Below are 25,071 nucleotides of genomic sequence, written 5' to 3'. Positions count from 1 at the left end.
ATTCGATCGGAATAAAAAAAAAAAATTCTATTTCTACTTTTGTTCCAACCCATAAGTGACACGTATGGTCTCTTATTCCATAAACGAGTCTACTAATTAAGAGGCTCTCTTATATTATTTTGATTTTTCTGATTTATTTTTTTGCTTCTTTTCAGTTACAACCTCTCTTAAATCCCCCGTTGGGGATGACCTAACAGAACATGTAAACGAAAATGTAACAGAACTGTGTCCTAAAGTAAATGTAATAGAACTCATCATACACTATATCCTCAAAGTGATATGTATTCACAATGGCCTATAGCCTCTCTCTCTTTCTAACCTGTAAATGAATACAGAGCAGCACAACAACAACAACAATAACAATGACAATGAGCAGCAGTGACACAACAGACCAAAAGAAGAAAGTGAAAAAGTCTCTTTTTTGTTCTAAGCAATCTTCTTCTCTGTTGGTGAAGGCAACCGCCATTGTCTATGCCAATATACAGAAACTCTCGACCACATAGGAAACCCGAAATTATACTCAAGAGGCCGATCAGCCGGTCCACCAATTATCAACGGTAACCACAAATATCTCGAATCCCTCAAATCTGCTGGATTCCACCTATCCGCCATAAATATAAACACACCAGGAACACCTGGTAACGGAATCACAAACGTGCTCTGCGCGAAAAACGTCGTTGACCTGAAAATATTGTTACCACCTACACATGGATTCCCTAATGTCTCCCATGGACCCATTATAGACTCAGCTGCATGAGCCAATGCTTCGTTTGGTGCCCATCCAGTACAACCAGAAGTGATCATGTAGTAAGTGTTTTGATGTTTAAAAATAGCAGGAGCTTCTCTGTGTTGTCCAACCATGATTCTCTTCATAACCGGCTTCACATCGAGGTAATTCTCGGTTAGAGGACCTATATGCAGCACGCTGTTGTCTTCTGATGAGTATATCAAGTAGGCTATGTTGTCATCATCTTTGAAGACGGTCATGTCTCTACTGTCAAACCCGTGTGGTGTTTTACTGTACAAGTATTCGAACGGACCTGTTGGGTTATCGCTAATGGCTACACCAACTGATGCTTTAGTGTAGTTTGCATCGTCTATATGCATCCACATCACGTATTTCCCTGTATCTGAATTGTAGATTACTTTAGGCCGTTCGAGTACATTGGAGATGTGTAAGTCATGTGTCTCGTCTGTTTCTTCGGCTGCTAATACAACGCCTTCGTTTTTCCATGTCCATAAGTCTTTCGATGAGTAGCATCCAACACCGATTATATCAACCTGAAAACAAATCCAAGAGAAACTGTTTTTCACATTTCTGATTCAAAATTTCAAGATTGTGTGACATTACTCAAGAAAGCAAGAAAGTGTAAACTTACTCGAGCGGCTCCTTTCTTGTGAGAAAGATAAGTTGGTCCATCTTTGTATTCACCATACCAATAGTAAACCTTAGATACATCATCATACAAAATGCCACCGCCGTGTGCTTGAATCGGGTTACCTTCAGTATCAGTCCAAATTCTACCAGGGAAATAGTAATGCGATGTGTCATTAACATCAATCTTGGTAGGACCAAAAGCAGATTTCATATCGGGGAAAAAAAGATGCCGAATCTGAGAATTCTCGTCGAGAAACTCTTCTACCAAAGTGGTTGGTCTCTTAGGTTTACGTTTGATAGCTCGAGGAGAACGCTTCCTCGGAGGCGGCATATGAATATTCTCTTCTTCAACACGTTCGAGCTCACGGACAATGGGATGGTGGATTAGTAACTGAGGTGAAACTTCAAGATCTACACTATATGTTCTGCTGTAATATAACATGGTTAGATGAATCATGAAAACACATCCCACAACTGCTGATACTAAAGTGAAAGGTGAACAACGCAAAGACGTTGCTTTCTTGTTGTGTTTGTTCTTCATTATCCTCATCTTTGTTCCAAGCTATCCTATCTCCACAACACACAACCTATGTAGTAGATTCAACAAACACACACCCAAACAAAGAAACCATAAGTATCCATTACCCAAAAGTTGAAGTACAACTGTTACATTAACAAATAAAAGAAAGTGATCTAAATAAGCAAAATAGATTTGTTTTGGCCTAATGCAAAGCTAATTACTCTATGGGGAGATTACAAATGTTTTCCCCTGTAACAGATTTGGCTTCAACATAAGCAAAATAATCAAACTAATGCTATGTTCGTCAAATCAGCAACTTAATTAGCAAAAAATAAGCATAATTTCTGATACCAGATCCCAAATAGACAGGAGATAACAACAAAAAAAAAATTAGGAGAGAGGATCTCACTCACCTGAAAGACAAGCCGGAGCCGAAGTTTCCGACATGTAATGAAGAGTCTGAAATAGCTTAGCTTGCTCTGGAGTAAGCAATGTCTGAAGAAAACAACAAAGTTTGATATATTCAGATTGTCCGGAGAAGAAGGTCGAACCCGGGAACGTAATTACGGAACCCAGGAGTAGAATTGGGTTGGGTGAAATAAAAGGAATGGGTCGGTGAAGTATTTTGGTTAAGAAGGATCTGTCACGGGAACAAAGAGAGGTCTTTGATGATGATGATAATGGTGATTCAGACGTGCGACCAAAAGGACGAGACCGCAGCTGATACTTCTCTTTACTAGTCTGATGAGTTTTTCTGGTTTTTTTGTTTTTTTTTTTTGCTTTTTCTTGGGATCTTGTCGTGCTGTTTAATTTCACTTATTTTAATTTCATTTGATTTTAGTAATGTAATGATTGTCCTGTTAATAAAAATTTCCACCTTCAGTATTTAATCATTTAATGCTAATTATATACCATTCCTTCCAATTTAAAATAATAATAGCTTCAAGTAGTAGTTTTGTAAAATGTAAATTGTCCAATATATGTGAGAAATTTTAAGACGACAAGTTAAGTTATTCGATGAAAATATGCTTCTTTTTTTTTTGTTTAGCTTTAGCCTTTAGGGGAGTTCTGATTTTTTTTCTTTTTTGTTGGCATATTAAGAAATCACACATTATTGGATTTATATGGTCTAGTGTACGTTTTTTTAATATCTGTAAAGCAATAATTGGATAATAATTCATGCAATAAGAAAGTGTTAAACCTATAACGGCGTTAGTGGTTGACCAATTCGTTTTTCACCTTTTTTTTGTTTATCTTGTCTCTCGCTTGTTCAATTTATTTATGTTTACAGTTAATGCAGAAGCCAAAAAATTACAAAAAAAGTTAATGAAGGGAAACTCTTTAAAACTTTAATCTATTTATAGTTTTGCAACATAATGAAAGCTTTTATTTTTCCTTTTTTCTTTTAACACTAGTCATTTTAGTCAAAATCTCACTCCAATCTTCAAAACATGGCAGCAAAGACAAAAGAAATAAGTAAATCATTTATTTATTATATCTTTTAGAAGATAAACTTGGCTTCAACTAACATTTCATAAGGAAATACACAATAAAGAGATTCATGAATGGAAGGAAATGAAAGATGTAAATAACATAATCATCATCACAAGGAAAAAAAAAGAATCATTGAAGGGTGGACTCATCAATAGTGGGTCAAAAAAAGGCCCATGACAAAGAACCCATTAACATATAGATTTCAACCCACAAATGATTGAAAAACGACACGTGTAAACTGCACATTCCCGATCATATCACCACCACCGCCAAAATCCTTTGGCGGCTACCACCGTCCCCAGCTATAATAAATATAAAAAAAAAACTATGGACGGTAACGTACGTGGTCCACACGCGCTTCTTAAAACGCGAGTGGGTTAGGTGATTCATTTATTTAATCCATACAATTCTCTTATTCCTAACTTCTGGTGTATATGTGTCACCGTATCTCTCCTCTGATTGGCTAATTCAATTTTTCTAAATAAATGATGAATTAATTTTTAAAATAGCAACCCCATGAATCTCGGTGTATCAACCAAAACATTAAAAGCAGATCTAAACCGTTAATTTGGTGGACCAGAAGAAAAATCGAACGGTAGAGATTACGTAGCTTTGACTCTTTTTAATTCGCCGTCACTGGGGGAGAGAGAGAGCAGGCGACGAACGAGGGAGGACAAAGAAGAAGAAGAAGCTTCTCTTCTCAGAGAGATCCCGTGGAGGAGAATTCTAACAGGCGGATCTGTTTGTTTTTGTGAAATCATCAATGGGTTTGTGGGAAGCTTTTCTCAATTGGCTTCGTAGGTGTGTTAGATCCCTCCTTTTTAGATTTCTTCGTATTCAATCTTTCTGCTCTTGTTTTGATTATATTGAGCTAAAAAATTATGTTCTATCTTGAGATTTTGAGTTTGTTTGTTGCTTTGGTCCGCTGAATTTTGAAAATTTATGAGAAATTGGAATTGAAATCATCACCGTAATCAACTCAGCTGTACTTGAATCGTGGTTTTGTTCTTAATTTGGTTTGTTGGAGCTGATTTTGACATGGTTCTTCTTGTACTTATCATAGAAACGTTCTGTAGTTTTTATCCTTTTAGCTTTTATAAGCATTAGATTTGCCAAGTTTTAGATTGACATGGTTCTTCTGTGGTGACATTAAGGGGAAGAAAAGTGAATCTGTCTTCTTAAGATTTTAGATTGCCAGTTTTAGCCATGTAAGAATGAGAGCATCTTTCAAGTTAGCGGTGTGATTATTGTGCTTTATGAAGCAAGAAAGTATTGGTGTACCTTTTTTGCATGGCATATAATGTAGAACAGGTTCTGGAAATTTTAAAATTTCTTGAAAGATTGGTTCTTTTTGGTGTCTAGTTTTGTTTCTATGCTCTATTCGTGTGCCCTGGGCAAAAGTGATTTCAGTTCGGTATTCATTTTTTTTTTTGTTTCGATATGTTTTTGCAGCCTCTTCTTTAAGCAAGAAATGGAGCTTTCTTTGATAGGACTCCAAAATGCAGGAAAGACATCACTTGTTAATGTTGTTGCGGTTAGTATAGTATTATGCTTCCCTTTTGATTTTCTCTTTTTAACACTCATAAGATTGTGATTGGGGATCTGATAGTCACTCTTATGTTTTTACTTGTTTAGACTGGTGGATACAGTGAAGACATGATTCCCACGGTAAGTACTATATTTATTATAAAGTTACATCTTTCACCTGCTCTTTTGGAATAACATGAAGAGATTCTACTTTTGTTTTTATTTTCAGGTTGGGTTTAACATGAGGAAAGTAACAAAAGGAAATGTTACAATCAAACTATGGGATCTTGGTGGTCAACCAAGATTCCGCAGCATGTGGGAACGTTACTGTCGCGCTGTTTCTGCCATTGTGTAAGGATCTTTAGACTCAGGTTTCTCTTCACTTTGTATCACCCACAGTTTGGTTTCATGTTGTCATGTTATATTCCATTTCCAGGTATGTAGTTGATGCTGCAGATCCTGACAACCTCAGTGTCTCGAAAAGTGAGCTCCATGATCTGTTGAGCAAGTCTTCGCTTAACGGTATTCCTCTTTTGGTTCTTGGGAACAAGATTGACAAACCTGGAGCTCTGTCCAAAGAAGCCTTAACCGACGAAATGTATAGCTTTTTCTTCATCTGAACTTCACCAAAAACAGCACAATTCAGCTCTATCTAATTATGTTTTTTACATTTTTATTGTTGCAGGGGGCTTACGTCTCTTGCAGATAGAGAAGTCTGCTGTTTCATGATATCCTGCAAGAACTCTACCAACATTGATCAGGTCATTGATTGGCTAGTAAAGCATTCAAAGTCGAAGAACTAAAACTTCACCAAGAACATATTATTCTCTCTTCTTGATCTTCTTAGTCTTCATGTGTTGTCTTGTTGATGATGATGATGATGATTGCTAAAGACAAATTTTCCTGTGAAACAAGAGTTTGTCTTTATTTGTCTTCTGTCTATCCTGCTGGTCTGGCCTGATTTGGTCCAGTCTTGTCTTGTCTTTGTATATTAGATGTGGATTGTTTTCTATTCTCAAGGCTTTGCAATTGCAATTTTGGAAACACAAAAACATAAGTGACCTTATTTTTTTTACTCTTCTAGTAATTTTACGGGCGTTCAGTAGGAAGAGATATAAACTCTGCGTATTATATAGCTGCAACTGTAGTAAGAGTCTCTCACATAGAAGGTAAATTGAAACATTGCAATTTCACTAAATAATCAATAAGGATTCAATGGTACTTAGGGTCACTAAATAATCAATAAGGATTCAATGGTACTTTAGCCAACTACAGTTGTATGTTTATAAGTAAAATAATATTTGGTGTGGCTTGTTGCCTCCATTACCTCAGGTCTCAGCAATCTAATATAAAATTATATATTCTGTACTAAAGTAAAAAAACAAAACTTAGTGCTGTCCCTCTTATATCTTGGTTTATATTTTTAGAAATCTATTATTTGTTTGTTTTAACAAAGTTTATACAGTCTCTTCTCTTCAAGCAAGAAATGGAGCTTTCTCTGGTAGGACTTCAAGATGCAGGAAAGACATCAATTGTAAATGTTCTTGCGGTGAGTTATTATGCATCCCTTTTATATTTTCTTAACATTTAGTTCTTGGTGATTTGTTTTGGGAAATCTGATATCTACTCTCATCTTTTTCTTGTTTAGACTGGTGGATACAGTGAAGACATGATTCCTACCGTAAGTGTTACACTAAACCTCTTATAAAATACGTATTTCAATCAACACGAAGAGATTCGTCTTTGTTGTTTTTTATCAGGTCGGGTTTAACATGAGGAAAGTGACAAAAGAAAGTGTTACAATCAGACTATGGGATCTTGGTGGTCAACCAAGATTCCGCAGCATGTGGGAACGTTACTGCCGTCAGGTTTCTGCGATTGCGTAAGGATCTTATTAGACTCTCAGGTTTCTGTTATCTTTAATGCCCGGCTCACAATATAGTTTCATGTTGATTCCAATTCTAGGTACGTAGTTGATGCTGCAGATCTTGACAACCTAAGTGTCTCGAAAAGTGAACTCCATGATTTGTTGAGCAATGCTTCGCTTAAGGGTATCCCTCTTCTGGTTATTGGGAACAAGACTGACAAACCTGGAGCTCTCTCCAAAGAAGCCTTAACAGAAGAAATGTATAGCTGTTTCTTCATACTGAACACACAGAAGGCATTTCATTTAGCTTATGATGATGTTTCTTGCATTGTTATTGTTGCAGGGGGCTTAGTTCGCTTACAGATAGAGAAGTCTGCTGTTTCATGATATCTTGCAAGAACCCTACAACCATTGATCAGATCACCGATTGGGCTGTAAATCACTCAATATCAAAGAACTTAACTTCACCAACAACAGATGTCGTCTCTTCTTGATCTTCTGTCTTATGTTGATGATTGTTGAAGACAATTTTATTCGTGTGAAACAAGAGTTTGTCTTTATTTGTCTTCTGTCTCACCTGTTGGTCTGGTCTGGTTTGGTCCAGTCTTTGTATAGCAGATGTGAATTGTTTTCTATTCTTAAGGCTTTAAAATTTCAGAAACACTAAAACAGAAGTGCCTTTTGTAAACTTCTAAAAATCCAAGGAAATGGAAATAAGCTCTGTTGTACAATCAATGGACATTGACTTATTTATTTCTCCTCAAACCAGTTTCAAATGGGTCACGAGAACACTGTAAAGTTACTAGGAAAAACAGATCAACAGAAGAAGAAGAAAAAAGGAACAGGTTTTACATAGTCAATGGAGTTAGAATACATTACAAGCTGCAGAATGTACACTGTTAACTGACCAAAAACACTGCAGCAATGCAAATTTGAAATAATGACATAACCTGAAGATTATATCAAAACGATAATATCAACAATACAGTATCAATAGTACTCATACAACATCAATGATTTCTTATTTCTTACCGAGTTTGGCTATGCATCCTATACTTCAAAGCTTTCATCGCCGCTTTTGCAAATATATGGGCAGCTTCAGCTTCGGCTTCTGCTTCATCTGCCTCTCTTGCCGCTTCTTCAGCTTCTGCTATTGCAAATTCTGCTTCCGCCACGGCTCTTGCAGCAGCTGCAGCAGCTTCTTTTTCTGTCATGCCCTTTATTGTTAAAACTTCTCCATCTACATGGGATTTAGTAAGATTTTTGATGCCGTTCTCTTCTGGTTTTGGAGTATTTTCCTTGTTTCCTTCCAAAAAGAGTTGAGGAGACCTCTGTCTAGCTACTTCATCCATATAGTTTGGAGAAATCCTATATTTGTGCTTTGTCTGAGAGGTGAGAGCAAATGCAAGAAGTAAACCATTGTTAAGTAAGTAATAAATATGTGATTTTTGCAAGCGGAAGTTTCGATCAAAGTGTGTTCTTTTTACCTTAACTAATGTTCCAACATTTGTCAAATACTTTAGTCTTGAAGACACAAGCCGTTTCATATCCTGTTGCATCTTGAAATTCTCCTGAAAAAATTTACAGCTACACTAAGGTCCTTGATGATTGTATATAGATGCCGCAATGCCTAATGACATCGAAAGAATGCTCAACGACATAGAAAGAGTACCTCTATATACCGCAAGATCGACTTGCCGTCAGGACCAAACGGTCTCTTCAAATTGGTAATGGCCTCCAATATAATCTTATCCACACTACAACAAACATATCAGAACTCAGGATCTATCTTCAAGAAACTTAGACTAAAGTAAGCCTTTAAGCTTCACTATTCCCATACTCTACATCCACAACATCAAGAATTCATACAAGAAGAAGCCAAACCTTGTAAAAGGTCCTTTAAAAGCTCTTGGTGGTTCACAAGAAGCTTCAGGAGGAGATGGAGCATCAAGCATCAGCTGTCCTCCTACATCACCACCAATGTGACCATTAGCCAGAGACACAATGGTAATAGCTGTAGCATTATCATCTGGCCTAGGACCCGACGTAGGAGTTCCTTTCTGTGCGAGTTTAGCCTTCTTCCTAGATCCCCATAAAGCTGTTACACTTATATTTCTCCATTTGTCCTGTTAAAATAATGTTTTTAGACAAACAATGTAAGTTTCTATACTCTCTCTCTCTCTCTTCTTTTCCAAGTTCTTGTTTTTTTACCTTGAGATCCACATTTGAACGAGACTTCAAAACAGAGCTATACTCAGGATCTGAGAGAATGGTACGCCATTTTCCAGTTCCATGTTTAAGTACTCCAGCTTTAAGAGCTGTCTCTTCTTCTGCTGTCCACTTCTGCTTTGGAGCTCCCATTCACACAACTTTGCCACACAAAAAAATTCAAAATTCTCCAGAACCACACACACACAACAACAACAACAACAACAAAAACAACACAAAAGCTTCTAATGTCTTGGCTTCATTTCTCTGTAAAGCAAATGAAAACAATCACAAAGATCAATACTTTATAATCCTGAATACAAAATGAGATGTAAGAGAGAGTTATCTCTGGTTTCAATAAAACAACCCATAAGTTTTTTCAATTGCATTAGCAATTCAATAGTAATGCCAAGCCAAATCATCGTTAAGTATGAGAAAAAGATTAAAGCTTTCGATCAGGGAAATCGGAAAAATTTAACAAGGAGAGGAAGAAGTAGAAGAACCGCATGCCTGAGAAAGCTGTAGCGAATGAGAGAGGAAGCTGTGGAGAAGAGTGTCATGGATCAAATTTTGAATCTACAATTGTCGCAAAGACAAAGGAAGAAGAAGAAGATACACAAAAACTTGACCTTTATTTTTTTCGATTCAGCTACGAAGGAAGGATGATAAAATGTATCGATTTTTTTGAGGAGCCCTTTATTATCCTCCAGTTTATAAATTCGTCTTAAATTATATTTATTTACAAAAACACCCATATGATCTTAAACCTTTAGGGACTATTTTGTAAAACTAATGAGGATGAATGGTTTAACCCTAGTTCTCATTTTTACTGAAAACTTGTTTCTACTATTTTTTACCATTCATAATATTCATCAAATTTTCGCGTTTTTGCTGTAACTGAAAAATATTCTGCGATATATAATTAGCCTGTCAAAAATATAACTACAAGTGAATTAAAACGTCATTAATCTACTAAAACTAGATTTTATTAACATTTTTTAATTATACTACAAAAACTCCATCTAATTCAATTTTTTCACTAAAAATTATCTAGATATTTCATTATTTTGCTACTCATGTGACATATGAGCCATGTTTTAGAAATCGCTAGGCGCTAGTCGGGCGATCGGGGTGGGCCTAGCGTCTAGCGAAAAAATCAGAAATCAAATGGGGTTAATCGGGTACTAGTTTTAGAGTTATTTTATTAAATTATAATAAAATAAAAATATAGTACTAAATATATATATAATTCTGTTTATGTTAAAAGAAAAATATCAAATAAAATATAAAACTATAGTACTGTCTTTAAAATTACAGTAAAAACATAAACACGTAGTTTTAGAAGAAAGTAGTTTTAGAAGAAAGTTTTATGATTTTTATCAAAAGTTTGTACACTAGTTGTTGTAAAACATCATAAACTCTTAATTTAAATGTCTAAAAAACAAAAAAAATATATATTTTATTTATATCAGGCTCCAAAAACTATCAATATATACAAAATTAAGTGGGAAGTAATATTATTAGACGGATTATAATCAAATTAGACAGACATAATTGGATAATCGATGCTAGGCGGGGATTAGTCATTAATCGAGGCGGAGAAGATGAATCTAGCGATTTTACGGGACGTAATCGGAGCGTGTCGGAGATTTTTAAAACAAAACATATGAGTCATGAGGGAGCTGAAGAGTTAAGGATTATATTTGATTAGAAGATTTAATAAAGATTTAAAAATGAATGGCTTTGACACAAAAGTAAGAACACACTTTTTACATATACAAAAGATGGGCTCATAGCCTAAAATCAATCAATAGTCATAAAAATAAACAAGACCTCAAGTCAAATTCATATTCATAACCAAAAAAAAAAATAAAGAAGAGAAACAAACCCAAAACGTGGACACACATAACCAGAAGAAGAAGAGATCTAAAATGTTGATCAAACATATCTTTTTAACATTTTATATTATGGAAAAATACAATGCATCCTCAAGACCGTCAACGGCTTATCATCCTCCGATCAAAAGCAAGCTTCCAAGAGACAGCAACAACAGAGCATAGCCAAACTGTGATCATGCATATACACATTTTTATAAGTACCATTCACAAGCAAGCATAGAGACTTTGAATTATCCATATTATTGCATACCAAAATATATAAAAATGTATCATCTAGAAAGGGATTAGTCCGTTTCATCAGCTTCAAGCATTTTAAGACTTTTTTTTTTTTTGGAACAACGAAGCATTTTAAGACTATGTTATAATTTAAAAGAGAGAGATTTGGGTCAACGCACCATCCTTCCATAAAGCCTGAATCCTTGTCTTTCTTCTTCTTATGTGGATCCTGACCATAGTGGGGCGGTGGAGGACCTTGATAAGGATACTGCGGTGGATGACCTTGAGGATATTGCGGTGGAGGATAGCCTTGTGCTGGATATCCCTGACCCGGTGGAGGATAACCCGCCGGAGGATATCCCCCTTGAGGATATCCCGCCGGAGGATAACCTTGTGGTGGATAACCTTCCTTAGGAGGATACCCTGAAAAATAACAACATCAAAACTTGAGAAACAAGAAACAAAGATACCTATGAACTTGAAAGATTTAAAAGAAAAAAAAAGAACTAGTAATTACCTTGAGGAGGAGGAGCACCAACGGGATGGTGTTGATCTTGATAAGACATTTTCTTCTATGGTTTGCTCTTATCTGAGGTTGTTTTGTCTTTCTATATAACGAACTCTTTGCTTCTTCTTCTTCGCTGTGAATGGAATAAAAATAGGATTAGTGATAATAATGATGATTAATAAAGGAGGTTTAGGAGACAAAAGACATGTTCTCTCCAAGGACTAATCTTAGATTTATATGATTAAAAACAATTATAAGAAAGAGACGACCAACTCACTTTGTGGAATTGTTCAATTAAAATGCAATTTCCCCTTGACCCACACCACAATATTCTATATTAAATCTCTTTTTTTTTTTTGGTTATCAAAATTTTTTTGTCTATTGCTAGATGTAGGAAAACTTCCCTCTAAACAATATAGGAATTTCTCACTTTTGCCAACTTCCCTCTACATAATTAGTTATAAGCCTATTATCATATCATCATCATCCACTAGTACCAGTTAGTGGCCTATATTATATCATCATCTTCCATTATTCAAATAAATACTACTAAGTGCTAAGTGTAACATGTTGAGTTTCACATCATTGATGACACTCATGGAAAAGTGGGTAGTCCTTATAATTTTGTAGAAATTGTTTTATTGGTCAAAGTTAATTTTTGCAAAGGCATTTTCTATTTCTACTGGAAATATCCCATTAGAAAAAGTATATCCTTTATGTATATATATCTGCAAAATGAAGTCAAATCAAATTAATAACCTAATAATCCATTGATGACTAATAAATATAATCTTTCTTGATCAAGAACATTTTCTGCCAAGCCATCTTGTAAAAAGTTAACATTTTGCTGATTTCAAGACCAAAACAAAACAGAACAATAAGAATTTTTCCACAAGATATATAAAAGCAATGTTTGTTGCTTCGTCGTACACAACCAATCTAAGAAGAAACAATTAGGGTTATTACAACAATCGTGCCCTAAAGAGTTAGAATACAAGAGTCTCTACAGTCTACACTCTCCTGACTGGTTCAAAAGTTTCCCTGGATGCTTGCTTTTCAGAACCAGAGGAACCATCTCCGGCGCTCAACCGTACCAGTCAATTTACTGGACGATACCTTTATCGGATTTACGCTGATTCTAGTAGCATTTTTCACCGCCCACTCGCCAAAACCTGGTGAAGAAACCAATTCTCTCATCGCCTTTTCCGTGCTCTCTTTAGTGAACTTTTCCAACTCTTCCTTTGTTAGCTTTCTTCTCCCTTCTGGTGTTTTGTGGAATGAAGATGGGAATATATCTGAATCAGACAGTGGTACTGTCCTCAACTTCTTGTTGGAACCTGCATACAGAAGAAAAACCGATTCTTCAAGAACATTACGAGATAAATGGAAATAGTATCAATGAAATCAGAACTCCTAGAGACACACAAAAAGAAAAGCCAAAACCTCTAGGAAGAGGAGAAGCAAACGTAGTAGCATGGGTTAAGCCAGGTCTGCAACTCTCAGGTCTTTGTGCTAACATCTTTTTGCTGATAATCTTTGATATTGTTGAGATGAGAATTCCTGATACCAACGCTCCTCCAGCAAGCAAGGGATCTAAAGAGCTCTGTTAATTAACACAAAATCATGACTTCAATCCCCATAATTAAAGATGAATCAAAAGCAACAGTAGAGAAAGAAAAAAACAAAGTACCTGAAGGATCAGAACCACAGCAAAAGCTCGGATGGTCCAACAGACATAGATTGATGTACCAATATCAATAGAACCATCTTTTGTCACAAAAAATTTCTTAACAGTCCAAAATCCTGACCATGCTCCAAACAGATATACAAATGCTACCAACAGTATCGCCAGCTGCAAATTTTACATAAAGCCGTTTAATAACAAGTAAGGTATATCTAAAAAAAAAATCCAAACTTACATACAGGAAAGTACAAATCTTCACTGATTCCTATCTGCATTGGCAGATCTTGAATTAAACCGCATATGTATTGAAGAAAGTAACCTCCCACACCAATCTGAGAAGATAAAACAAAAGGCTTTGGTTAGTAAATGTTTGATATTAAAAACAAAAGAAGTCAAAGAGAAGACAACTCTCACCATAGACGAGTAGAGAAATAGCTCAAGCCGACTCTTCCCTCTAGTTGGGAGACGCTTTATCCCCTATACACAATCAGTGATCGAGTTAAGCAAGAGGGAAGCCAAGAAACTATAAGCAAAAAGGCTTTTGATATTGTTTTTGAAAACTCATACCTGATAAATGATTAGAGTTGCAAGAATGACAATTCCAAAGGACATGGCACCAATGTAGTAAAACGCTACTGATTTGCTAAGTCTAGAAGCCAAATTCAGCAACACTATCCCCATCATTAAAAACACGATACGGTACATGAAAAACTCTGCCAAGACACAAACTCTACCTTAGTTTAGTTTTTATAATGTGCAAAACACACAGCGATATAACAAACAAAAGAAAACAAAGACAAAGTCTACCTTGTTTAGCAACCAACTCCAAGGTAACGACTTCAGATGAGCTACCATAGGTTCTTATATCAAGGATCTTGTAGTCAAAAGGTGACATTATCCCAACCCAAGGTAACCCTTTTGATACTTTCTCCCACTGACCATGAGAGCACATTCCAATTGCACGCGACGAATTTCTAAAATCAACAAGAATTTAAACTTGGAATTAAGACAAATCCAGGCCTGAGGTTGATGAACACATAACACAGATACTAGATTTTTTTTTACCTGTGGAAGCAAACGTCTATACTTGTTCTTACACTGTTCGATGTATTACTCAAAAGGGTCAACTTCAGTGAATGAGCATATCTATCAATGTGGTTAAGTCTTTCTAATCCACTGATATGTAACCTCTCACATCTCGATGTTGTACCTCGCTTCAGACCAGGAGAATCTATCACCACCTCTGTTCTTGGAGTCACTTGTAACGAACCAGTTTCACCCACAACTGCCAATGTACAAACAAAAATTGGATCTTTTTGGTCGAATTTGTCTTAATTATGTTAAAAAGCTTTGAAATTTAGTGATTCTGAACTGAAATTTTCGAGTCGTAGAAAAATCAGAACGAAACCCTAAAAAGTCTAAATTCAATTCCGACACAAACTTACCGAAGACATGTTCGTCGGAGGAGACAACGGAGAAGAAAGTGAAGAGATTTAGGAAGAGAAGAAACACGACGACATTGATGTTGTAGCTTCGGACAAAGACTGATGAGTCACTCATCGATTTTTCTGTGTGTGTGTGTTTTTTTTTTGTTTTTGTCGGAAGAATAAATCTTATTCCGAAGTTAAACAACGCAGTCAGTCACATAAATAAAGCCATTTCATCGTATTTTTAATTTGCATACACCAAATAAATAAATAAAAAAATTAACACAGACACCTATTTCAAGCTTTTTGTGACACATTCATTCATCAAAGAGTAGCAGCAAGAACCTTCTCAAAAAGACATGTTGCAGCAGGAACTGTAAGCACATGACCAAACCACTCAACTTCTCCCCAAATTTCACAACTTTCTTGTTGTTTTTTCTCAAGAGCAATCTCCGCGCACCAAATCTTATCCAAGTTGTCGTCACCACTAGTACAAGGCGATGATTGATCGACCCACAAAACCGCCAGTTTTCCACCATAATCAACCAATTGAATTCGACAACTCGGAGGGAACTTAGGTAACCTTACCAAACCGTTCAATTTTTCTCCACACTCTTGTGTTAGGGCATATGCATCGGTGTCCCTAAACACTGTCCGTTGCAATTAAGTAATTTAATTTAAATATAAATTCGACATATTACGAAGAAACGTTCTTTATTAGGGGACGTTTTTCCATCGTCCGTCGTTACACGTGTCTGCGTGTGAGATGTTTGTATTGTTTGGGTAGGGTATACCAAAAAATCGAAGCATCACTTTTTTTTTTTTCATCTCCGACTCCCTCTTTCTTGTTTCTTTCTCTCTCGACGGCGACTTGTTTTCCCGGTGAAAGCATCAGTTAATTTCTTCAGACGAATCGATCTGTGGTATCATCTTGAAGAGTATCCGCTGGTTCCAATCTCACGAGGTTAGTGTTCCAACGCCGTTTGCGAATTTAGGGTTTGGTATATTGTTTGTCGATTCGAGATTGATTCTCGATTTAGGGTTCTCGATTGAGTCTCTGATTTGTTATTAGAGTTGGATTTAGGATTATGGGTTTCGTTTTTTTTTTATCCTGAATTTAGTCTCTCGATTTAGGGTTCTCTGATTTAGTTTAGGGTTCTCGATTTAGGAATTCTTTTGTATTTTCGATTTTTTTCTCTGATTCGGTAAGTCTGGTGTTCGATTGTTTAGTGTGTGGTTCGATTGTTCTCGATAATAGTTTTATCTCTGGGTTTACGCTGCATATGTCTCTGTTTTTTGTTTTGATTCACGGTTTTGGTTTATGTTTTTTGTTTCGATAGTTGCGTGTCTCGGTTTTGGTTCGAATTAGGTTTTTAGATTATGTTTCTGGGTTAGCTGGATGAGTGTATGAGTTTCTGAGTGTAAGGATGAGTGTAAGGATGAGTGTATGTGTATAAGATTGTTGTTATTTTGTTTGGATAATGTTGATTACTTTTATGTTAAACTGACTCTACCTTGCATATTGTTTGCTGTTCTTGAGTTTCCTCAGGGTCACTTGAAGATAGCAACACATCACGGGAAATCTAAGAAGAAGCAGTGGAGAATCATTGAGTTAGAGGTAATATTTTTTGGTTGGTGTAGAGTTGGTGTCATTAATTCGTTTGCTTGCTTTGTAATTTCTTCATCATAAATTGTTTTGGTTAGTGTAGAGTTGGTCTCATTCATTGGTTTGCTTGTAATATTTGCGGTTTGCTTCTTTAAATAGATCACTATTACATAGATCATTGCTTTGCTTAGTAGTTATCTTATATAAATTGTTTTGGTTGGTGTAGAGTTGGTCTCATTCATTGGTTTGCTTGTAATATTTACGGTTTGTTTCTTTAAATAGATCACTATTACATAGATCATTGTTTACTTTGTAATTGTCTTACATAAATTGTTTTGGTTGGTGTAGAGTTGGTCTCATTCATTACATAGATCATTGGTTTGCTTTGTAGTTTTCTTATACATAGATCACTATTACATAGATCACTATTACGGTCATAAATTGTGATTAGACTTAGGTAGTTGAAAGATAGGTCTTTATGAATGGTAACTTATTACTTGATACCTTTTCACCTTTTAAACACCAACCTCCCTTCAATCTTTCTCCATCATCTTCTATCTCTCCTCCTTGTTAAACCAACAACATTTCCGAATCCTCATCATCTAAACATCTTCTGCTATGAGTTCTTACATTCCATTCTCTCAGTCCTCTAGTTATATAGAGCTTCTCAACAGTCAAGGAGAGTCACTTAATCAAGAAAACTCTCCTTTTGAGAGTTTTCCATCACCTGGCGAGAATGTTGCTTACGAAGTACCTCCTTACTCGTCTCAAGAATCTCACGATGTACCTCTTTCTCAAGAGACACCTGCCAGGAAGGACAAGAAGAAATGGAATCCAGCCGATGATGAAATTCTTATCAGTGCGTGGCTGAACACTTCGAAGGATCCGATAATTGCAAATCAACAGAAGGGAGGAAGCTTTTGGCAAAGGGTTAACAAATACTATGCGGATTAACCTCATGCTGTAGCCAATGGTGAACAGGGGATGAATATAAACTGTAAGCAGAGGTGGTTTAGGATCAATGAGTGCACAAACAAGTTTTGCGGGGCTTACGCAGCTGCAGAGAGACTTAACAGTAGTGGACACTCTGAGAACGACGTACTAAAGATGGCTCATGACATCTACTTCGCTGAACAAAATACGAAGTTTACAATGGAGCGTTGTTGGTGTTTGTTACGGTTTGAGCAGAAATGGCTGAACCTTAACGTTATTAACAGCCCTTCAACTTCAGTGAGAACAAAGAGGAAACCAATTGGTGCAGCTTCACAATCCGAGCCAGTTGGTGCAGCTTCACAATCTGAGCCAGTTGGTGCAGCTTCACAATCCGAGTCAACCCACAATGACCAAGACTTTGAGATTAGGCCTCAAGGTGTCAAGGCTGCAAAGGCCAAGAGGAACACTGCTAAGGGGAAGGCTCTAGATGAGTACAAGAGCATGTGGGAAGTAAAGAGGGTGGATATGGCTGAAAAAGAGAAGCAACAGAAGCTTGGCATATTAGACACACTTCTAGCCAAACCAGATCCACTTAGTGAAGCTGATCAACTTATCAAGGATAAGATAGTGGCTCAGTATTTCTGAGATTGTGTTTTAGTATCTAACTTTCTATGATTCTGTTTCTGTTTTAGTATCTTAATTTCTATGATTCTGTTTTAGTATCTTACTCGGCTTTCTATGATTCTGTTTTAGTATCTTACTCGGCTTTATATGATTCTGTTTCTGTTTACTATGTAACTCGGCTTAAGATGGTACTTTATATGATTAATCTAAATTTCTGTCTTAAACGATGTTAAATTGTCATTGTGTTTCTGATTGTGTCATTTTGTTCTCTGTGCCTATATGTTAAAAATATGACAGATGGGCCAAGACTACAGCTACTCTCAGCCTGATTCCTCAGATCAATATGATCGATGCTCTGACGACACTGTGCAGAGGGAAATAGAAGCTTTGATTCGGATGGATGAGGCTGAGAGTAGCTTCATGCATGCTCAAGCGAGTCAATACCCTCCTCAACCTGAGGTCGAATTCGGATTCCCGAAGGTTTGCTACTGTGGTGGTCCGCCACTCTTATCTTCAAGTTACAACAGACGGTATGTGGGAGTCCATCTAATGTTAACTATTGCTATGTTGAACTGATTATGAAGTGATATTGCTAATTATATATGTTAATGCAGGTTTTTCACATGTGGGAATATTGATGATGGAGAGATGCATATTCACAAGTGATGGGATGAAGCTGTCATGGAGGAGATGAGAGAGATGGACAGACAATGTGAAGTATTGTCTCAGAAGGTAGATAATCTTGCATTCTCCAGTGACTATGAGTCACTTTGGAGTGATGAAACAGAGCAGAAAATATCACGCCTAGAGAAGGAAGTGTTTGAGCTATGCAAGACCCGAAATAGGTTTAGTATTGGTTTTCAATTGATGGTTTTGGTAGCAATAGTAGGTATGGTTTTGGTAGCTTTTGTATATGTCTAAATCACAGATCATTGTAAGGGCATGTCATTTTGTGAAGTATCACGGGTCATTGTAAGCTATTTGGCATTTTCATATCATGGATAAATGTTTGTGCAATGTCATTTTGTTCAGTATCACAGATCAGTATCACGGATTATTGTAAGCAATTTGGCATTTTGTGGACTATCAAGTATCATGGATCTCTTATCACGGGTCTATGTAACTTCTATTCCTATATATATTCTTCTTTTCTAACATAATACCAAACAAATCAAAGAAGATCACCAACATCCTTTCTTTCTTTGTTCACTTCTCATTTCTTTGTTCTCGAGTTCTTACTCAAAACAAAACAACATCCTTTTTTCCTTACTCTACACTTCTCTTTTTTTCTAAATGGCATCTTCATCATACCATTATCACTACCAAAGAGATGGTATGGATGATGATTTTGATGCATATTTTGATAATTATGCCGAAAATTCTGGTCTCAATCAAGAACCGATAGAGCCAAGGCAACGGATTTTTATCCCAAGAAACCGAGAAGAAGGCCACAATAATCTTTGGAATGATTATTTCAGTGATACTCCAACATATCCTGACTATTTATTTCGGCGACGGTTTCGCATGCACAGGCCATTGTTCATGCGTATTGTGCAACGTCTCTCTACAGAAGTCGAGTATTTCCGTGAATCCTATGATGCAACCGGTCGGGCTAGTCTGTCAACTATACAGAAATGTACTGCAGCAATTCGCCAATTGGCATATGGTACTGCCTCCCACACAGTTGATGAATATGTACGAATTGGTGGTTCAACAACTCGGAAATGTTTGCACGAGTTTACGGCCGCAATAATCCAGTTGTTTGGCGATGAATACCTAAGACGTCCCAGACCCGACGACCTAGAAAGACTACTCTATGAAAATGAAAAACGTGGATTTCCCGGGATGGTTGGGAGCATTGACTGTATGCATTGGGAGTGGAAGAATTGTCCAACAGCTTGGAAAGGGATGTATTCACGATCAACCGGAAAACCAACAATCATGTTGGAGGCAGTAGCTTCGTACGACCTCTGGATATGGCATGCTTTTTTTGGAGCTCCAGGTACTATGAACGATCTTAATATTCTAGATCGTTCAAATGTATTTGATGACATTCTTAACGGTAAAGCTCCGGAGGTCAACTACTTTGTCAACAGAAGAGAGTACAATTTGGCGTACTATCTCACCGATGGTATTTATCCCAAATGGGCAACTTTTATACAATCTATCCGGCTCCCACAAGGTATCAAAAATTCTCTCTTCTCTAAAAAACAAGAATCTGTGCGGAAAGATGTTGAGCGTGCCTTTGGAGTCTTGCAAGCTAGATTCGCCGTTATTAAAAATCCATCTCGTTTATGGGATAAGTACAAAATAGCAAATGTTATGAGAGCATGCATAATACTCCATAATATGATTATCGAGGATGAAAGAGGAACATACAGTTACCGAAACATTGTTTCTGAATTTCAACACAGAGATGATGTGGATCAAACATATACCGTCGGTGCTGCCAGTTTGGGTTCCAATATGAGCACTACGATTACTCGTCTTACAGAAATTCGGGATAAAAAAGTCCATGAACGGTTAAAAAAAGATTTGGTTGAGCATATTTGGACTAACTTTGGACATCTTCCATATAATGAAGATTAATTAAAAAAAATCTATGAATTTAATAAAATGTATGTTTTTATCTTTGATGTTTGTATGGTTTATGTTTTTTATCTTTCATGTTTTAATTGTATTTTTTGTTTTTTTCAAGTTTTTGTAAGTTTGTAATTTTCTTATGTTTTTAATGTCAATGTTATATGTTTTATTTAAATTAAAATTTTAATATGTTTTTACATATTTATTTAAAAAATTAATTTTTTAAATTAAAAATACTATGAAGGACCACACCCTGAAGGACACCAATGCTATACAAAACTTAAGAAACTCACAAAATATAAATAAAACTAGAATTTGAACCCGCGCACGCGCGGGATTTTAATTTAAAATATTTTTTATCAATATAAATTTTTGAGCTCAAATATATTTATTGAAATTTTTGAGTATAAATCTATATAAACACTAAACTTATTTTACTAAGTAACATACAACATATATATTATTGAAGATAATGTTTATTTGTTATATTTATTTGCGAGGGATTTTAGTTTAAATTTTTTAGGAATAAAAATCATTGAATATAAATATAATTAGTCATTTAAAGTTTAAAAGATAAATCCAAATAAAAGTCATACTTATTTTACTAATATATATATATATATAATATATATATATATATATATGTTGTCTAGTGTCAATAATATATATTGTCTAGTGTCAGTAATGTTTTTCTGGTAAATCAATAATATATAACGTAGTAACAAAAACTGATTTAAAGAATCTCCCTCGAAGAGTACATTTCATATTTATATCCAATGAAAACATCATTTTAAAATTTCTAACACCGAAGATCGATCATTGACCTAATTATAGAAATCATTTAAATATATCGATATCCCACATTAAATGCAAATATACAAAGTTTGATGAACACTTTTACTGTTATGTCACTACAACGGAGTTATCCAAGTGCATCGCCTGTCATAATAGAATTTCCGACCAAGTCAAGAATGCGTAAATGGTGAAATGATTAAACCCGACATCCGTTCACTAATCCAAGTTACATATATGTCTAAAACCCTTCATATGTTATTTTCATATGTTAATTTTGTGATGCAACCTCAGCTTCGTCTTTTAAAAAAAACATGGTGTACTTTAGTAATATGTTATTTCTGGCAATGTTTTTGGTTAAAAGCATTTGATCATAAATTGATAAAATCTCAAGCATGTTTTATATATATTTTTATTTATCATGTTATAGAATTTTAGCTCCGGTTGATAATATGCATTCTGAGATATACTATACATGTCACTTTTTAATAACGACTTACATATCATTTTCTCTATATATTGTGACCATTGATTTTGTGTTTTTTTAGATGGATTAATTTTTCAAGATTCTTTTTCATAGTTTTTCCCAAAAAAAAATTGTGACTCTTACAATATCTTTGTTTTAGATCAAAACTTTTAAGTTGAGTTAAATAATTAATCTTTTATTTTTCTATAAGTGAAATTGTTTCTTAGAAACTAATATTTCACTTCAATTTTATTTTTATGTTTAGAATTTTATAAATACAATTACATAAATTGTTTTTTACTCCACATGTATTAAAATCTTACTTATATTCTAAAACTTAGTAACTCATTCTAAATTTTGGAATATGATCATTTTTGGTTAAAATTTGAATAATAATATTATTACTAAAATAAATCAATAGTATTATTTTTACTATTTTAAAATATTCATTTATTTAAAACATTTGGGTTTAATATGGGCTTTTAAAGTGTTATGAATGAATGGATTAGAAGCTACATAGTGGATTAGTGTTTAGGATTAGGCCCAAATAAAAAGAATGAGTTGCTGATGTGGCAGCATAAGGAGTGAGGAAAGGTAACTATATATATATAAATAATTGAAGGACCAAAATTCTGTCCCAACCGATGCACATGCCCTTAGTGTCAAACCATTTGAACACTCGGTCAGAATTATAATAAGTGTATAAAACGTTCTCTATCACGCAATGAGAAACCGTATAGAGAACATCTCTTAGCTCTTCTCCAACCTTGTCCCATCTACCTTCCTTGGGACTGTAAGCAATCACACGACGATGGCAATAAGACACCATGTGGAACTTTCCATCAATACATGTGGTTTCGGAGAATGCAAAGTCCCGTTTTGTCTCGCTGAAAGGGATAGGTTTAGGATCCCAAGTTTGTGTTTTAATTTGTGTCAAACACCTCAAATAAGTTCTTCGAGGAATCTCCACAGCTTCTTGCAGCTACATATATCTTTCCATCAAGGACGCTAGTAGACATTCCCATTGGCTCCACCGGCAAGCTTGGAGCCTCGCGCCACGTGTGAGACATGCAATCCAGAATCATGACGCTAGAGCATACGCCAATGCTGTAGATATCAGAACCAACCGCCACTAGACCCGGAATGTGCGGACGAGGAGAATCGGGAATGGGGACTGTAGCCAATCCAAAGCATACCCACTTGTGTCGTCGTCATTGTTTGAGGTTTTATCAGGTTTCCGGCAGAGGGTGAACCAGCGGCTAGAGTTCAAATAAGGTTTCGACATTAAGCACACGTAGATACAACTCTCGGTGCGTCCTAAGACTGATCGGGCCTTGTAAAGCTCCGGTGAAGTTAGGATTAGATCGAAAGCTCTTGGAGACAAGGGAGAGGGTTGGATAGTACAATATTGAGACACGTGCGACGCAGCTCAATAGCAAACCATTGGGAAGTGACATAATTGGGATCGATTCTGGCGTCGACGACGGCTTCAGCTGATATGCTTCGGAGCTCATCTAAGATAGAAAATAAGAGTAGAAAGAGGAAGAAGTAGAAGAAGAAGAAGAAGAAGAGATGCGCCTTTGCGGCGGAGATAAAAGATCAGAAATGTAATTAATTGTTATTGATAATGTTTACAGAGAAAGAAAGTGAGATTAAATACAAAGAGACTTCTAAGTATTTTGGGCTTAAACAATAATCAAGCCCATTAAGGCCTATTAAACTTCTTGAGGTCGTATCATAATCAGCTTCTTCTTTTCCGGTGACATTGACGGTGTCAGCTACGACTTCTTCTTCTTTTCTGACTTTTTTTTTAATACGGCATGACATGTTACTCGACGGCATTACGTAGCCAGCAGTTTCTCAATTTGGCTTCAGATAAATGAATCCTGGTTTGGTTTGGATTGGTTGGTTCGATTCGATCTTTTTCCCCACCTTTTTATAAACAAGAAATCAACAATTTGGTCTAGCAACTACGTAGGATAATAAAGCCAAGGATCTGTTCAAGCAAGCACTTGCTTCGTACACACGAAACCTAATGACAACAATAAATTTACAAATATTTACTACAATAAAATAAAATAAAGATTCACTAACTGAATTCAGAGTCAGAGGATCATCTCTATCTTCGTTACTTAACGATTCATTTAATCTGATAAACGCATGGTAAATCTATCAATTAATCGATAAAAGTCAAGGTGAAAAAATTGGTTCTTGAATCGCCTCTTTAGTAGTTTCTCTAGCTAGTTAATTTCTTAACACTCTTCTTTCGTTCCATTAGTCCCTTGGGTTGTTGTCGAAAGAAAAAGAGAATGTAATAGCTTTGTTAAAGTGGCTTTTAGAAAAGAGAATCTGAAGCCAAACTCAAACGAAGTGAATATCAAACTTCCATGAATTCGTTTTCTGCTGCTTCTCCTCCAGTAGCCTCCTCAGTGTTGACAGGCACACTGAACATGTACTGGTTCTGATGCTCTACCAAGTACTGCATCGATCTCTTGGTGTCTAGAAACAATCGATAAACTCTCTCAATGTCCTCAATCTCCACGACTTTCCCTTTACGTTTCAGGCAAGCCAAAGCAGCTGCATTGATCAGATGAATCGCGTACCTAAGCGAGGTATCACATCCAATCAAAGTCAGAAGCTGTTTCGCCTCTTCTTTCATCTCCACCTCTTCTTCTTGGCAACGTATCTCCAAGATATTTTTGATCTCGTCTTCAGTGTAAGGCTGCGTTGTGATGATGAGAAGACGGTCAAGGAGATCGATTGGGATCCCGTGTGGTGATACCTGGTTTGTTCCACGGATCCTTGTCATTCCTCTGTTTGTAGCTACGACGAGGATAGGAGACATGTCGTTTTCGAGTGCTCGGTTTAGGAATGAGAAGCATTCAATATCAAGCATATGGACTTCATCGATGAAGAGTACACCAGGTACTATTTCAGCTTTCCCTTCTTCTCTCCATTCTGCAACTTTACTATCGATTTGCTCTCGTGTTAGGGGTAGATCCAACCCCAACAAAAGGGCCCGGCCCAGGAAAAAGCCCATAGATATCCCTTTCAAGAGATAAGGGTATTATGGTATTTTTCCTAGACGAACCGACACGATTCCCTATAAATACGGGCGTACGGCCTGTAGAAAAGGGGATCGGAGAAAAGCAGGAGAATTGGTGCAGCAAGTACAAAAAGCTTAGCTCGTCCAAGCAAAAGTCAACGGTTCTAAACTCATAGCTTGGAGAATCGACGAGATATCAGCTCGTCTACTATCCTCGTCTACCTTTGTAACCCGTTTAAGTCGCGTTGTAGCCCGTCTTTTGTGTTTCGACATCAATATAATAGAAGAGAACTT

General features: G+C 36.1%; 7 protein-coding genes across 7 annotated transcripts in view; 2 read left to right on the top strand and 5 right to left on the bottom strand.

Moving 5' to 3' along the window:
* Window positions 212-2,679, bottom strand: LOC104711515. The gene is made up of 3 exons (XM_010428215.1): window positions 2,312-2,679; window positions 1,380-1,965; window positions 212-1,281 (listed from the first exon to the last, which is right to left on the bottom strand). The coding sequence occupies exons 2-3, from the start codon at window positions 1,926-1,928 to the stop codon at window positions 427-429; spliced, it is 1,404 nt and encodes a 467-aa protein (XP_010426517.1). The 5' UTR covers window positions 1,929-1,965; window positions 2,312-2,679; the 3' UTR covers window positions 212-426.
* LOC104711514 (ADP-ribosylation factor-like protein 8A) lies at window positions 4,028-5,994 on the top strand. The gene is made up of 6 exons (XM_010428214.1): window positions 4,028-4,193; window positions 4,845-4,926; window positions 5,028-5,060; window positions 5,149-5,270; window positions 5,356-5,517; window positions 5,605-5,994. Exons 1-6 carry the CDS (start codon window positions 4,156-4,158, stop codon window positions 5,720-5,722), a joined length of 555 nt encoding a protein of 184 aa, XP_010426516.1. The 5' UTR covers window positions 4,028-4,155; the 3' UTR covers window positions 5,723-5,994.
* Window positions 6,366-7,543, top strand: LOC104715485 (ADP-ribosylation factor-like protein 8A). Its single transcript, XM_019229746.1, has 5 exons — window positions 6,366-6,468; window positions 6,568-6,600; window positions 6,680-6,801; window positions 6,885-7,046; window positions 7,130-7,543. Exons 1-5 carry the CDS (start codon window positions 6,406-6,408, stop codon window positions 7,278-7,280), a joined length of 531 nt encoding a protein of 176 aa, XP_019085291.1. The 5' UTR covers window positions 6,366-6,405; the 3' UTR covers window positions 7,281-7,543.
* LOC104711513 (telomere repeat-binding factor 3-like) lies at window positions 7,619-9,655 on the bottom strand. Its single transcript, XM_010428213.2, has 6 exons — window positions 9,505-9,655; window positions 8,998-9,261; window positions 8,671-8,912; window positions 8,459-8,543; window positions 8,274-8,357; window positions 7,619-8,171 (listed from the first exon to the last, which is right to left on the bottom strand). The coding sequence occupies exons 2-6, from the start codon at window positions 9,145-9,147 to the stop codon at window positions 7,815-7,817; spliced, it is 918 nt and encodes a 305-aa protein (XP_010426515.1). The 5' UTR covers window positions 9,148-9,261; window positions 9,505-9,655; the 3' UTR covers window positions 7,619-7,814.
* LOC104711512 lies at window positions 10,750-11,763 on the bottom strand (the record flags this gene model as incomplete). Its single annotated transcript, XM_010428212.2, has 3 exons — window positions 10,750-11,059; window positions 11,288-11,531; window positions 11,626-11,763. Coding segments are annotated over 3 exons (450 nt in total), but the record flags the coding sequence as incomplete, so codon positions are not given.
* Window positions 12,480-15,481, bottom strand: LOC104711511. The gene is made up of 9 exons (XM_010428211.2): window positions 14,746-15,481; window positions 14,366-14,585; window positions 14,108-14,274; window positions 13,868-14,013; window positions 13,715-13,777; window positions 13,540-13,632; window positions 13,307-13,468; window positions 13,060-13,219; window positions 12,480-12,953 (listed from the first exon to the last, which is right to left on the bottom strand). The coding sequence occupies exons 1-9, from the start codon at window positions 14,858-14,860 to the stop codon at window positions 12,673-12,675; spliced, it is 1,407 nt and encodes a 468-aa protein (XP_010426513.1). The 5' UTR covers window positions 14,861-15,481; the 3' UTR covers window positions 12,480-12,672.
* LOC104711509 (ruvB-like 2) overlaps window positions 24,109-25,071 on the bottom strand; it is a 6,771-nt gene continuing 5,808 nt past the window's right edge. Inside the window, exon 3 of the mRNA XM_010428208.2 lies at window positions 24,109-24,711. Coding sequence (XP_010426510.1) covers window positions 24,109-24,711 — 603 coding nt within the window. The remainder of the gene's footprint in view (window positions 24,712-25,071) is intronic.

This window comes from Camelina sativa, chromosome 9, assembly GCF_000633955.1.
Source record: "Camelina sativa cultivar DH55 chromosome 9, Cs, whole genome shotgun sequence".
In the NCBI taxonomy this organism is placed as follows: domain Eukaryota; kingdom Viridiplantae; phylum Streptophyta; class Magnoliopsida; order Brassicales; family Brassicaceae; genus Camelina; species Camelina sativa.
This window is presented reverse-complemented; position numbering and strand designations above follow the sequence as displayed.

What these genes read in the sequence shown, in the direction of transcription:
- LOC104711511 (XM_010428211.2), bottom strand. Translation starts at nt 14,860, where the DNA reads ATGAGTGACTCATCAGTCTTTGTCCGAAGCTACAACATCAATGTCGTC. An exon ending in ATAGACGTTTGCTTCCACAG is followed by an intron (nt 14,275 to 14,365) that starts GTAAAAAAAAAT and finishes TGTTGATTTTAG; the next exon opens with AAATTCGTCGCGTGCAATTG. An exon ending in GTGAAGATTTGTACTTTCCT is followed by an intron (nt 13,469 to 13,539) that starts GTATGTAAGTTT and finishes TAAAATTTGCAG; the next exon opens with CTGGCGATACTGTTGGTAGC.
- LOC104711513 (XM_010428213.2), bottom strand. Translation starts at nt 9,147, where the DNA reads ATGGGAGCTCCAAAGCAGAAGTGGACAGCAGAAGAAGAGACAGCTCTT. An exon ending in TTTAAAGGACCTTTTACAAG is followed by an intron (nt 8,544 to 8,670) that starts GTTTGGCTTCTT and finishes TGTTTGTTGTAG; the next exon opens with TGTGGATAAGATTATATTGG. An exon ending in CGATCTTGCGGTATATAGAG is followed by an intron (nt 8,358 to 8,458) that starts GTACTCTTTCTA and finishes AAATTTTTTCAG; the next exon opens with GAGAATTTCAAGATGCAACA.
- LOC104715485 (XM_019229746.1), top strand. Translation starts at nt 6,406, where the DNA reads ATGGAGCTTTCTCTGGTAGGACTTCAAGATGCAGGAAAGACATCAATT. An exon ending in GTGAAGACATGATTCCTACC is followed by an intron (nt 6,601 to 6,679) that starts GTAAGTGTTACA and finishes GTTTTTTATCAG; the next exon opens with GTCGGGTTTAACATGAGGAA. An exon ending in GAAGCCTTAACAGAAGAAAT is followed by an intron (nt 7,047 to 7,129) that starts GTATAGCTGTTT and finishes TTATTGTTGCAG; the next exon opens with GGGGCTTAGTTCGCTTACAG.
- LOC104711515 (XM_010428215.1), bottom strand. Translation starts at nt 1,928, where the DNA reads ATGAGGATAATGAAGAACAAACACAACAAGAAAGCAACGTCTTTGCGT. An exon ending in ACAAGAAAGGAGCCGCTCGA is followed by an intron (nt 1,282 to 1,379) that starts GTAAGTTTACAC and finishes ATTTGTTTTCAG; the next exon opens with GTTGATATAATCGGTGTTGG.
- LOC104711514 (XM_010428214.1), top strand. Translation starts at nt 4,156, where the DNA reads ATGGGTTTGTGGGAAGCTTTTCTCAATTGGCTTCGTAG. An exon ending in CGCGCTGTTTCTGCCATTGT is followed by an intron (nt 5,271 to 5,355) that starts GTAAGGATCTTT and finishes TTCCATTTCCAG; the next exon opens with GTATGTAGTTGATGCTGCAG. An exon ending in GAAGCCTTAACCGACGAAAT is followed by an intron (nt 5,518 to 5,604) that starts GTATAGCTTTTT and finishes TTATTGTTGCAG; the next exon opens with GGGGCTTACGTCTCTTGCAG.